At 47.4% G+C, this 14,193-nt stretch overlaps 1 protein-coding gene across 1 annotated transcript; it reads left to right on the top strand.

The window, feature by feature from the left end:
• Positions 1 to 1,221: 1,221 nt before the first annotated feature.
• Positions 1,222 to 13,680, top strand: LOC147347154 (BOLA class I histocompatibility antigen, alpha chain BL3-7-like). Its single transcript, XM_086370574.1, has 6 exons — positions 1,222 to 1,347; positions 4,021 to 4,231; positions 7,722 to 8,001; positions 8,121 to 8,221; positions 13,431 to 13,558; positions 13,642 to 13,680. The coding sequence occupies exons 1-6, from the start codon at positions 1,222 to 1,224 to the stop codon at positions 13,678 to 13,680; spliced, it is 885 nt and encodes a 294-aa protein (XP_086226700.1).
• Positions 13,681 to 14,193: the final 513 nt, after the last annotated feature.

Below are 14,193 nucleotides of genomic sequence, written 5' to 3'. Positions count from 1 at the left end.
GGTAGGCTGCAGTCCATGGGGTCGCTAAGAGTCGGACACTACTGAGCGACTTCACTTTCACCTTTCACTTTCACGCATTGGAGAAGGAAATGGCAACCCAGTCCAGTGTTCTTGCCTGGAGAATCCCAGGGATGGGAGAGCTTGGTGGGCTGCCGTCTATGGGGTCGCACAGAGTCTGACACGACTGAAGCGATTTAGCAGCAGCAGCAGGGGTGGGGACGCTGGTGCTAGGGATTCCCCGTCTCCCGAGTTTCACTTTCTCTCTCACAACTTGTGTCGAGCCCTCCTGCCTGGACACTCGTGACGCGGCCCTAGTTCTCACTCCCATTGGGTGGCCAGTTTTTAGAGGCCAATCAGTGTCCCCGCGTCCACCTCACTCTGGACTCAGGAGAGAATGAGCACGGAGTTGGGGCAGGACCCCACCTCAGTTTTTTCCCGCCTCTCCCCACTTTGCTCCACTCACAGGCCCTTCTTCCTCCTCTAATCTGGAGGGTTTCGTGAATCTCCAAGCACAAACAGGAGGAGGGCATGAGGTATACAAACTTAGATCCCCACATTCCTCTACAGGAAGTCCTTCTTGAAGTCTGCCCACTCCAGTTCCTGCTGCAGCCTCAGTGTTTGTCTAGTAGAGCCCCAAGTGTGGGCAGACGGTGATCCTGGAACATTCTTCCTCCCAATAATTCAAGAACACTCCTCACCTCCTTTAGGGCTTAGCTTAAATGTCGTCTCTGAGGAAAGCCTCCCTTGTATTTAAAATTACAGCCAGCTCCTGCTGGTTGTTGCTGCTGCTACTGCTGCTAAGTCGCTTCAGTCGTGTCCGACTCTTAGCGACCCCATGGACTGCAGCCTACCAGGCTCCTCCGTCCATGGGATTTTCCAGGCAAGAGTACTGGAGTGGGGTACCATTGCCTTCTCCTGCTGGTTGTTCTCTTTCTCTAAATCACTCACTGCTTTATGGTTCCCCGATCATTACTTCAAGGGCCTTGCTGTTTATTATCAGGTCTTCCATCAGCATGTAAGTGGATCAAGGCAGGAATTTGAGTGGGTTTAAATACCCTGCCTAGAATTGTACCTGGCACATAGTAGATGCCCCAAAATATTTGTTGATGGTTGAACACATCCTTAAAGCTGAGACTGGGGCAGGAAACGCAGGCAGTTCCTGGTAAGGGATGAGGAGGAGACTGTGTTAGAAGGAGGAGGAGCTACTCACTAATTTACCCCATGCTGGCAGCCAAGCAGACAGACAGCTCCACAGCGCCCTCACTTGTGGCCACAAGCACCGAGAACAGACAGCCAGACCACCAGCTGCCTCCACAGACTCGTACTCCTGAGGGACGCCTTGATCTGGTGGAGATGTTCTTAGGTGGTGAAGTCCTCCAACTCCCAGTCTTAGATCCAGAATGAGCTGGTGGCATGGCTCAGCTGCAGCCTGTGGGACTGGGGAGTCTCCCCTGACTGGAGAAGACCCCGAACTCCTGGGTCATCAATGGGGCTAGAAATTAGATTTGGGTCTAGGACATTTGATTTCAGGATTTAGAGGTGGCCTGTCTATCAGGTTCACAAATGGGAAGAAGAGGCAGGATGCTAGGGTCATAGCTCTCTGGGCTGAGAAAAGGAGGCTGCCTTCCAGGCTTGAAAGGTCAGGTGGTGTGTTGTTGTTTATTCACTGAGTCCTGTCCAAATCTGAGACCCCATGGACTGTAGCACACCAGGCTCCTCTGTCCATGAGAGTTCCCAGGCAAGAATACTGGAGCAGGTTGCCATTTCCCACTTCAGTGGATCTTCCTGACCCAGGGATGGAACCCACGTCTCTTGCATCTCCTTCACTGGCAAGTGGATTCTCTACCACTGTATCACCTGGGAAGATCAGAATAGCAATTACTCAGAATAGCAGTTCTCACAGTTTTGTCTGTGGAAACCTTGAATTCAATGAGACCCTTTCACGATCATATCTTGAATCATAAGGTCAAAACTAGTTTCACAACATTTCTTAGACAGTATTTGCCTTTGCACTATATCGACATTTGCACTGAGGTGAAACTCAACAAGAATGAAAGCTATGGTACCAAACTGCAATAGTTATTTATTCTTCACCACCACCTACTTTCACACTGAAAAAAAAAAAAATCAAAGCAATATCACTTTAAACTGCCTGGTTAAAGCATTAAAAATTATTATCTGTACTAAATTATTATCCACAATCCACTTTTTAAAAATATCTTACACGATGACATGGATATATGTATATATACACACACAAGATATATACAAGCATTTCTGCAACATTCCAAAGTACTATGTCCCAAGGAAAATAATTTTTATGAGCTGAACTAGCCTTTTTTTTTTTAATGGAATGCCATTTTTACTTGAAGGAAAGAATGACCCAGAATTATGGCTGTTTAGACTTGGACATTTGGCGGACATTTTCTTGAAAATGAACGTGAGCATCTCCATTCAAGAAAATAACTGACAGATGACAATTCACAGTACTTCCCTTGATAAAAGGTAAGCTCTCCAGAGAAAATCAGATTTCTGGAAAATGTGTGTCCAATCACTGTAAGACTGAGAGTTTCTCAGTACCGACAAACCTTTCTCTTGGGATCTGTGGTAATATTAAAACAAATAATAATTTTTTAAATAGTCTGATTCCAGTGTTGATTTACAGGAGTCAACACTGAAGGATGTACATAACTTAGGTTGTACATAACTTAGTGAAACACTACATTACTTTAAAAACTCATGCATTAGTAAAAGATCCATTCAATGTCCAAGATAGGCCTGTGGATTTTAATGTAACAAAACAGAAAATATTCAACAGTGGTGTTTCAGGTTCACTTGATAAAAGAAAGAAACAAAAACCCTCAAACCCTGAGAAACTACCAATTTTGTAATTTTTAGTATCAGAGTTGAATAGCTGAAATAATCAGAGACATTCAGATAATCAGAGACAATTATCTACTAAGGTTAGTAAAAATACTACTTTAACATATTTGTAAGGCTGTATGTTTTGTCGTATACTTCAACCAAAATAACAATTTAAATACAGAAGCAAATACAAAAATCCTGTGGTGTTCTAATGAGACAGACAGTTCAGTCACTAAGTTATGTCTGACTCTTTGCAACCCCATGGACTGCAGCACGCCAGGCTTCCCTGTCCATCACCAACTCCCAGAGCTTGCTCAAACTCATGTTCATTGAGTTGGTGATGCCATCCAACCATCTCATCCTCTGTCATCCCCTTCTACTCCTACCTTCAATCTTTCCCAGCATCAGGGTCTTTTCAAATGAGTCAGTTCTTCGCATCAGGTGGCCAAGTATTGGAGTTTCAGCTTCAGGATCAGTCCTTCCGATGAATATTCAGGACTGATTTTCTTTAGGGTGGACTGGTTGGATCTCCTTGCAGTCCACGGGACTTTCAAGATTCTTCTCCAACACTACAGTTCAAAAGCATCAATGCTTCAGCACTCAGCCTTATTTATGGTCCAACTCTCACATCCATACCTGACCACTGGAAAAACCGTGGCTTTGTAGCTTTGACTATATGGACCTTTGTCGGCAGAGTAATGTCTCTGCTTTTTAATATGCGGTCTAGGTTTGTCATAGCTCTTCTTCCAAGGAGCAAGCGTCTTTCAATTTCAAGGCTGCGGTCACCATCCACAGTGATTTTGGAGCCCAAGAAAATAAAGTCAGCCACTGTTTCCACTGTTTCCCCATCTATTTGCCATGAAGTGATGGGACCAGATGCCATAATCCTCATTTTTTGAATGTTGAGTTTTAGGCCAGTTTTTTCTGAGACAAGAGACTTGCAAAAATGTAAAATTAAAAGATTTATTCTTCTCACTACCTTCCTTATTTGGGGAAATGGTTCTTTCTCATTTAAAAAAACATATTATTTCTGTTAACATGTAAAGAGTTATCAGTATTATAACCCTGCCTGGGTTGTAATATGTTGGGCCTTCCCACGTGGATTCTCCTGATGCTGTTCCAATTCTCAGTCCCATTGCCTGTTCGGTTCTACAGAAACCAATCAGTCTCACTGTGGTAGACTATACGCAGTTCCTGCAGTTTGACAGCGACGACCCGAATCCAAGGATGGAGGCGCGGGCGCTATGGATGGAGCAGGAGGGGCCGGAGTATTGGGATTGGAACATGCAGGGCATCAAGGACACTGCCCAGACTTTCAGAGTGAACCTGAACTCCCTGCGGGGCTACTACAACCAGAGCAAAGTGGGTGAGCAACGCTGGCCCAGATCCAGGTCACTAGCACCACCCCCAGGTACCAGCCAGGTTGCCTCAACACAGGTGGACCCGCTGGGGACCTTCACCCAGCCAGAGTCAGCGGGTCTTTCAGCCAATTTCATTTTCAGTTCAGTTCAGTTCAGTCGCTCAGTCCTGTCCGACTCTTTGTGACCCCATGGACTGCAGCACGCCAGGCTTCCCTGTCCATCACCAACTCCTGGAGTTTACTCAAACTCATGTCCATTGAGTCTGTGATGCCATCCAACCATCTCATCCTCTGTCATCCCTTTCTCCTCCCGCCTTCATTCTTTCCCAGCATCATGGTCTTTTCAAATGGGTCAGTTCTTTGCATCAGGTAGCCAAAGTATTGGAGTTTCAGCTTCAACATCAGTCCTTTCAATGAATATTCAGGACTGATCTCCTTTAGGATGGACTGGTTGGATCTCCTTGCAGTCCAAGGGACTCAAGAGTCTTCTCCAACACCACACTTCAAAAGCATCAATTCTTCAGTGCTTAGCTTTCTTTATAGTCCAACTCTCACATTCATACATGACTACTGGAAAAACCATAGCCTTGACTAGACAGACCTTTGTTGGCAAAGTAATGTCTCTGCTTTTTAATATGCTGTCTAGGTTGGTCATAACTTTTCTTCCAAGGAGTAAGTGTCTTTTAATTTCATGGCTGCAGTCACCATCTGCAGTGATTTTGGAGCCCCAAAAAATAAAGTCTGTCACTGTTTCCACTGTTTCCCCATCTATTTCCCATGAAGTGATGGGACCAGATGCCATGATCTTCGTTTTCTGAATGTTGAGCTTTAAGCCAACTTTTTAACTCTCCTCTTTCACTTACATCAAGAAGCTCTTTAGTTCTTCACTTTCTGCCATAAGGGTGATATCATCTGCATATCTGAGGTTATTGATATTTCTCCCAGCAATCTTGACTCCAGCTTGTGCTTTATCCAGCCCAATGTTTCTCATGATGTACCCTGCATGTGAGTTAAATAAGCAGGGTGACAATATACAGCCTTAAAGTACTCCTTTCCCGATTTGGAACCAGCCTGTTGTTTCATGTCCAGTTCTAAATGTTGCTTCTTGACCTGCATACAGATTTCTCAGGAGGCCGGTCAAGTGCTCTGGTATTTCCATCTTTTTGAGAATTTTCCACAGTTTGTTGTGATCCACACAGTCAAAGGCTTTAGCGTAGTCAATAAAACAGAAGTAGATGTTTTTCAGGAGCTCTCTTGCTTTTTCGATGATCCAATGGATGTTGGCAATTTGATCTCTGTTTCCTCTGCCTCTTCTAAAACCAGCTAGTGAAGTAATGCTCAAAATTCCCCAAGCCAAGCTTCAACAGTGCATGAACTGTGAACTTCCAGATGTTCAAGCTGGATTTAGAAAAGTCAGAGGAGCCAGAGATCAAATTACCAACATCCACCAGATCACGGAAAAGGACGGCGGCAGACACGGCAGCTCAGATCACCAAGCGCAAGTGAGAGGCCTCTGGTGATGCACAGTGCTACAGAAACTACCTGGAGGGCACGTGCGTGGAGCAGTTCCACAGATTCCAGGAGAACAGGAGGACACGCTGCTGCGCACAGGTAGGAGGGGCGCGGGGCCTCCCTGATCTCCCCTTGGACTGGAGCTGGCTTCCCACGAGGAGAGGAAAGTGGAATCAGTATCAGAATACCACTCTTCCTTCTAGGCGGGAGAGGGAGGAATCCTTCTAGGTTCTCTGCTGGGGTCCAGCCCCAGCTGATTCAGGGTATTCGAAGCAGGGACGACGTCGGCAAGGATCAGGATACAATAGCTTCAGTTAGATATTAATTAGAGATATAAAGAGTAATAGAATGAGGATAGCTCAGTAGGAAAATTCAGTGGAGAAAAGAGGCTGAGTAGCTTGGTTTACACGGGAGACCAATAAAACTTCAAGACAAGAAGTTTGCACCACTTATGTAGGCCGCAGGCGTCCTTCCGTTCTCCCGAAGTAGAGGAGACACTGAGGCCTCCCCGGTCAGATCTTAGAAGCCCAGGCATAATTAGTAAGCATGGCACGTTCCATGCTCCAGATGGAGACTCAGCCAGAATTTGAGAGAGAGAGAGACATGGGGAGACCAGTCTTTCGAGGAACTGATCCCAATTCTTTATTTTCCATGGTCTACTTTTATACACTGAGATGTTATGCAAAAGTCACGTGGGTCAGCAGTCCTGACTTTTATTAAAGTCAGGTGCTTCATACAAATGTATACAGAGGTCTTAGGGGTGTTACATCATCTTCTGGCCAGGGGGCCTGCTGACAATTTATGACCCTCTCCTTGTGACAGCGGTCAGTCAACCAGGACACTTATTTCTCCAGGGGTGATTATTCTTAAAACAGACGCCACCCAAATAAAGTTACGTTCCTATAGGGTGAGGGTGTAGTGGGTTTTAGTTAAGAAAAGAATTTACTTAGCCTAAGGTCTAATGTAATTTATATCAAAGGTTAATACTTATTTCTTCTATATATTCATTAATGTGTGGAAGGGCAGGGGATGTGGAGACTTAGCAACAAACATTGGCTCAACAAATGAAAAACCCTTCACCAATACAATTTCTAATCAGCCCACTATACTTATACTAATGGTTTTCTAACTTTCCTAAGGAACCTGTTTTTAGAAGGTTTAAAGCATCTCGTGCCTCTCACAGTTGGGAGGCTGTAAGCAATCACATGTGGCCGGACAAGCCTGTCAGGCAGGCTAGAGAACCTTCAGAGGAGTTTGTAGGTTAAAACACTCTTGTCATGCCCAGAAGTTTTTATTAACTGGAGCTCTAGGTTAACTCCTTCTCCGAAAGAGGTGGTTGGGGACAGCCCCCCATAAAGTCAGAGGTGTAGGTGAGAGCACATAGTAAAGTAGGCAGGCTCTGGTTACGGGGGTAGATGCTCGAGGATTTCCAGGCGGACTCCTGAGGCTCAATCCCGCCTTTGCGTATGTCAAGCCTCCTTCCTCATGACCTTTGCCATGGGCAGAGTGCCTCACGCTGGCCCCCAACAGTTCTCGTATTCTGTACTAGAGAGTGATGCATCCAGAGGGCTAGAGTTTCTCTAAGGGACAATTGAGGAATCCAGTCTCATGGGGTTGGAAAGGAAGACTATCCCTGAAGTAACTGATCAATAATTCCCTATGACCTTGACAGCAATATTGGTGAACCACGACTTTTTCTGTCAAGGCCTTGTTCTTGGCCTGAAAACATCTTTGGAGGTCTGACTCCAGAATTTCTGAGTCATTCATTCTTCACTCAGATTGGGTCCAGAAATCTGTTTTATCCCTTTGAGACCTGGAGCCTTCTACATTAGTGTCCCAGACCCCAGGGTCCAGGCTGGTGTCTGCTGTTTGTATTTCTTTTCAAACCCACTGTCCTATCCATTCTCAAGATGGTCACATGATGCCTCTTCAAGGGCCCATGGAGATAACACAAAGTGTGAATTTTCCGATTCTTCCTCCTTAGACCCTCCAAAGATCCATGTGACTTATCACCCCATCTCTGACCTTGAGGTCACCCTGAGGTTCTGGGCCCTGGGCTTCTACCCTGAGATTTTGCTGACCTGGCAGCATGATGGGGAGGACCTAACCCAGGACATGGAGCTTGTGGAGACCAGGCCTTCAGGGCATGGAACCTTCCAGAAGTGGGTGGCCCTGGTGGTGCCTTCTGGAGAGGAGCAGAGATACACCTGCCGTGTGCAACATGAGGGGCTTCAGGAGCCCCTCACCCTGAGATGGCATAAGGAGTGGGATGAATGGTCAACCTTATTATCAGGAAATCAGGAGCCTTCAGGAGAACTTCAGCAAGGTTAGAATTCATACCTGAAGTCAGGTATGACTTTCTTTTCTTTCCTTTCTTCCACAGAACCTCCTCAGCCCTCTGTCCCCATCATGGCATCACTGTTGTCCTGGTTCTCCTCATGGTGGCTGTGGTGAGTGGAGCTGTGATCTGGAAGAAGTGCTCAGGTAGGGAAGGGAGGGATCTGAGTTTTCTTGTCTCACTGGGGGTGTCAAGCCCAGGTAGAATCTTGCCTGCCTCATCCCTTGGAAAAACCATCCACACATATGTGCTTGCCAGTTGGAGCTGAGTGCTAACATTTACCTTTCTGTAAAGTATATGTGAACATGAAAACAAATTTTTCACCTTAATCATTCTGATGATGGGGACCCGATTCCTAGCAGTTGAAGGTCAGAGGGGAGGGTCCTGGCTGAGGACAGACCTCCAGGACGGCACTCGGTCCAATGCCTGCACATCTCCTTTTTTCATATTTCCTGACCTTACCTGGGTCTTCAGTGGGCCCAGGACTAAGGGGCTCCTCTAGGATGTCATGGCCCTGCCTCCTCCCTGGCCTATTATGTGATGCTTTCTCCCCACAGGCAGAGGAGGGAGCTATGTTCAGGCTGCTAGTAAGTTTGGTGGGTTGGAGGGTTATCCCTGAGACCCTGGAATAGTACAGATGAGAGCCCATGGGGGATCTCACCCATCCCATAATCCCTCCTTTAGGCTCATCTCCTGTGGGTTCTGACCAGGCCTTGTTCTGTTTTATCCCAAGCAGCGACAGTGCCCAGGGCTGTGATGTTACCTTTCACCAGTCCTAAAGGTGAGACCCTGGAGGGCCTGAAGCAGGAGAGGAGTAGGTCAGAGGTGGCATGACTGGGTAATGGGGATTCTCTGAGTGGGCATTTGGAACATACAACGGACTGTTTAGGATGTCAAGACGTTTGTGACTGACTTAAATTTGTTCATGACCATTTTCTTCTAAGTGTGGGACAGCTGCCTATGTGGGACCGAGTGACACAAGATTAGTCTCCCCGCCCCCCACCATTGTGACGTCAGATCCCCTGACCCCTCTTTCTGCAGCTGCATCTGAATGTATCCGTGCTCCTATTAGCATAACCTGAGGAGGTGGGGAGACTGGCCCACCCCTGTCCACCACTCCCCCTACCCACCCTGACCTGTGTTCTCTTCCCTGTTTGACTCCCCTGTTTCGGCGGAGGCGGGGCTGGGCCCTTTCTACCTTTGTCTTAACATCATGTTGTGCTAAGAAATACTGAAAATAAGAATCTGGATGTGAATTTGTTTTTTCTAATTCATATCATGAGGGTCGATGGGTTAATAAAGAAAAAGATTCTTAAAGTTTGAGATAGGAAACAAACGGAAGCACTGAGAATCTTCCAGCATCTACATGTTTGCTGTGTTGAGTCTGATCTCAGTGGGGCCAGAGAAGGATATGAAGAGGTATGAGCCCTCTCCAGTGAGTTCTGAGTCCTTTGTGAGCTTCAAAGTGGTCACTGGTTGGATGGGTCATCTTCTCTGTTTCTTTGTCCTTGTCCCTTCCGTAGAAACTTGTCCCACCAGAACATGTGATCACAGGGACTCACAGGCAATCCCAGAGCTCAGCCATATTGGGAATGACTGAGGTGAGTGATCAGAAAGCACTCAGATTGGGGAGGAGTCTTAAATCCACACTTCAACATTTGTATTTTCCTAGGAAGAAAAGGGCTAGAGATGCATGTTGGTTTCTCTACCCTACATAGGTACATAGCCAGGTGGAAGACTGAAGTGTCATCAGCTCAAAATAATGAAAACCAACGGATTTCTTTGAAACTATTACCTAAATGGATTTCTCACTCATTCCTTAGTGTAAACAACAGAATACAAATTTTTCTGTTACATAAATGAAAATTGTGTGTATGTGTACTCTTGAGAGTCCCTTGGACTGCAAGGAGATCCAACCAGTCCATTCTGAAGGAGATCAGCCCTGGGATTTCTTTGGAAGGAATGATGCTAAAGCTGAAACTCCAGTACTTTGGCCACCTCATGTGAAGAGTTGACTCATTGGAAAAGACTCTGATGCTGGGAGGGATTGGGGGCAGGAGGAGAAGGGGACGACAGAGGATGAGATGGCATCACTGACTCGATGGACATGAGTCTGAGTGAACTCCAGGAGTTGGTGATGGACAGGGAGGCCTGGCGTGCTGCGATTCATGGGATCGCAAAGAGTTGGACACGACTGAGTGACTGAACTGAACTGAACTCATTTCATTTCATTTCAGGAAAAGCCACAGAATAAGCTTGAAGTTACACAGCCAGGAACAGAATCCACAATCCTCCTAGGTGGGGTTCCACTAGGACCCACTGGCCCCAGCTGAGCACAGATGTGACAACTCACACCACTGACCCCGTACCGGGCTGGGACTACTTTCATTACTTCTCTTGGCAAATGGGTGTCGTTACTGCCATTCATGCCACCTTTGCCAAATGCATTCTTCACTGTTGCAGCTTATGTCACCACACTCTGAGCCAGAGTCAGTATGTGTTCACCTCACTGTGGACTTATGCTGTGTCCACCTGCAAGAATGTTGGGGAAGCAAGTTTTCCTCTCATATGGAGGGAAGTAGTCTCTGCCTTCTACCAGGGCACTTAAAGTCTGGAATTCCCCTAACATGGGAAGAGGGCACAGTTACTGGGGGTGGAGGTTGGGAATGAGAGATGGAAAAAGAATGACAAATTTCATTTTGGTTTTGGCTGTGTTCAAACATTGCTACAGACCAGTGACTCTTTGTGCCTCCCATTTCTCCCCTTTTAAATGTGTTTGGGGCTTCCCTGGTGGTCCACTGGTTAAAAATCTGCCTGACATTGCAGGGAACATGGTTCAATCCGTGTTCCAGGAAGATCCCACACGCCGCAGAGCAACAGAGCCCACTGGCCACAACTACTGGAAACCACATGCTCTAGAGCCTGTGCTCTGCAACAAGAGAAGCCACCACAGCGAGAATCCCCTGCTCTCCACTACTAGAGAAAGCCCTTGCACAACAATGAAGACCCAGCACTACCAAAAATAAATAGATAGATAAAATGTTTTTTAAAAGTGTATGAAGTTATCCTATGCCCGTCCCACCATTGTACAATAGATCTTGATACAAATGGCAAGATTCCATTATTTTATATGGAAGACTAATATTCCTCTTACATTTTCATATCCTTTCAATCATCGATGGGCACTTAGCTGTCCCTATATCTTGACTATTGTAGTAATAATACTTCAGTGCACATGGGGGTGCACATCTCTTTTCTCTCCACTGATCAAGCTGGTTTTAATTGTTGACACAAAAACTTGCATGTTTCATACTAAAACTTGCCGGGAGCCACCACGGGAGATCCCACCCATGACAAAGGTCATGTGGAGAAGACCTGACAGGCAAAGGTAGATCAGGACTCAAGGGAGTCCCTGGACTTGCTCAAGCATCTACCACGAAACCAAAATCTGTCTACTGTTGACTATATTATGCTTTCACCAACTCTTCTGACTTTAACAGGGGGCTATCCCCGACCACCTTTCTCTGAAGAAAATCAACTTAGGGCTCTAGTTAATAAGTCTCCTGGGCTTGAAAGGAGTATTTCCATTCTAACCCCTCTGTCACCATTTTAGCTTGCTTGGCAGGTTTATCCACACTCTTGCAACTAATGCATATGATTGTTCACAACACCCCAAGCATAACCTTCGAGCGATAAAAAAGCTTTATTAAAATAATACTGCATTGTTGAGCCAATGTTTGCTACCGAGTTTCCTTGCCCTTTACCCAAGGTGCACCTGGGAGTGCATTAGCTAGTACAGTTGGTATGCAAGAAACGCAAGCAGAAGCCTTGGCATTAACAACATAAGACCTTTGAGTTAATAAGTGCTTTCTTTGTTGTAGCCACTGCACCTTTGCTCCATAAGAATGTAACATTATTTAGTAGATTGGATGAATAAAGAGAAACACTTTAAGGGAAAACAAGTTTTCTGGTTGACCAACCTTTATCAGAAAAGAGTCATAAAATGTTGGCAGGCCACAGGGCCAGAAGATAATGTACATAACACAAAGACCCTTGTAAATGAAAAGGTATGCAGAAAACATCCTGGTCCCCATGAAGGTCAAACTGATGTAATGTTGAGCTGACTCTGCGTGACTTTGTATCTTTCACTTCTGGAAATGTGTGTAACTCAGGATATAAAAGCTCCTTCTGAAAATAAAGCTGCAGACCCAGCTTCATCAGAGCTTGGTCTCCCCGGGTCCTTCTTTCTTTCTCTCTCTCTCTCTCTCTCTCTTTTCAGTCTGATTCCCTGGAGCACAGAGGCTCTCTGAGTTCACTTTTTTGCCCAGGCTTCTAAGAACCAATCGAGAAGGCACTCTGCATCTTCACTCCGGAGAGAAGGCGTTCTGCATCTTCGCTCCTTCGAGAGGGTGCCTGTGGCCTCCGTGAACAGAGCAAGTCCCGTGACAGGGGCTTTATTGTCTTTCTGTGTAAACCAAGGAATATCAGCCTCCTTCTCTCTCCTTTACTCTCTCGCTGATGCCGTTCATCCTGAGGGTATCCCTGGCTCTTGCTGGGGCTGGACCCCAGTAAAAACTGGCCCTGCACAGGTGTCTAATGAACGACCTTTTGACAGCAGAGCCCCCTTGACAATCATGCGCCACCATGTTTTAACATGGGTCCCCTGAAGAAGCAAGTAATTCAGATGCGGCTCTGAAGAGCAGATTACCTCACCTTTTTTGTGCCTCCAATGTCCTTTTCCTGCGCCTAAGACCACCCTGCTTGGGGGATGGGGTGGGGGAGGAAGAGACAGGCATTTGGCTTGTAGGATCTTATTTCCCCCACCAGGGATTGAACTCGGGGCCCTTAGCAGGGAAAGTGCTGAGTCCTACTCACTGGACCACCAGGGAATTCCCCTGGCCTGCTTCTTTGTCCTGGAAATATCGCAAGCCCCTGGCCTTTGGGGAAGAAAACATTCGATCTGTCCTCCCGTCACCTCACTTGGCTGCCTTGTGACTAAATCCTTTCTCTGCTGCCAACCTTGGCATGTTGCGGTTTTGGCTCGCTGCTAAGTGGGCAGATGAACCTGTCTCAGTAACATCCTCACTTCCAGGAGGGCTCTAGGCTTTACAGCCTTGCCTTCTGCCTCCCACTTGCCTTCCAGATAGCAGCAGCGGAGCGAGGTGCAGGCAGAAGGGCTTCCTTTAGTAGAGGCTTGACTGGGTGGGGCGGGCAGGGCATGGCACTGGCCAGTCAGAGGCACCTGAAGAAGAGCTTGGGGCTCGGTCCAGGGTGCACCCTTTGGGGCCCAGCTGGCAGGCAGGGCATCACGGTCCTCAGCGGAGAGATGGCTGCTGCACCATAATCTTGTTCCAGACGCCCAGGCCCAAGGGCGTGGACAGCACAGCCTGACGGTGGAGGAAGCTGAGGCTTCGGGACCAATCCCGGAGGGCAGCCAGGAGCTCCTCCAGGCCAGTTCAACTGATCTCAGGGTGGGCAGACAGGTGAGTGAGACCAGTGAGGAGCAGAGATGGAGACATCTGTTCAGAGCTCTTCAGGCCACATTGCCCAGGTGGTTTGCCGACAGGTTCAGGTACCCCAGGCGCAGCCTTTCCAGATCAGGTAGCTGACCAGGGTCCATGAGGCCTGGGTCACTCAGTAGCAGCCACAGCGCTTAGCTCCAGATGCAGGAGGCTGTGGGCTGGCAGGCTACTCAGGGCCTAGGCTAGGGCAGTGGCGCCCAGGCCATTGTAGGACAGAGCCAGTGTCTTCAGGCACTGGGTGTCTTGGAAGGTGCTGCTCAGGGCCGCCTGGTGGTTCAGGGAAAAGGTGCGGCTTAAGTTACAGGCTTGGAGGTACACAGTGCTGAGCGAGGGGCAGGCCTGCAGGACAGAGGCCAGAGCCTGGCCACAGCCATCCCACCAGGAGTTCCCCTAGCTGGTGGCAGATGGTGGCCTCCTCCTGCAGCTGCTCGCTCCTCTGTGCTCTAGCCTTGGTCTTGCTCAGCTGGCAAAACTTGTGGTCCAGCCTCATACTCAGGGGTTCCTTCACCCAGTCGCCCCACCCAAGGTTCCAGACATCCCGCGTTCTCCATCGCCATGGCTGCCACATCTCTTTTTGAGTTAGTGTTTTCATTTTC

Source organism: Bos grunniens, chromosome 23, assembly GCF_055505025.1.
Source record: "Bos grunniens cultivar Pamir isolate PY7600 chromosome 23, Bosgru_T2T1.0, whole genome shotgun sequence".
Classification (NCBI taxonomy): domain Eukaryota; kingdom Metazoa; phylum Chordata; class Mammalia; order Artiodactyla; family Bovidae; genus Bos; species Bos grunniens.
The sequence above is the reverse complement of the archived record's forward strand: the minus strand, read 5'-3'. Positions and strand labels throughout refer to the sequence as shown.

Bases quoted from the DNA above. Each gene is read 5' to 3' on its own strand.
- LOC147347154 (XM_086370574.1), top strand. From the start codon at position 1,222: ATGCTGGCAGCCAAGCAGACAGACAGCTCCACAGCGCCCTCACTTGTG. The intron at 8,002-8,120 runs GTGGGATGAATG...TTTCTTCCACAG, and splicing joins ACCCTGAGATGGCATAAGGA to AACCTCCTCAGCCCTCTGTC. The intron at 8,222-13,430 runs GTAGGGAAGGGA...ATCTTGTTCCAG, and splicing joins GATCTGGAAGAAGTGCTCAG to ACGCCCAGGCCCAAGGGCGT.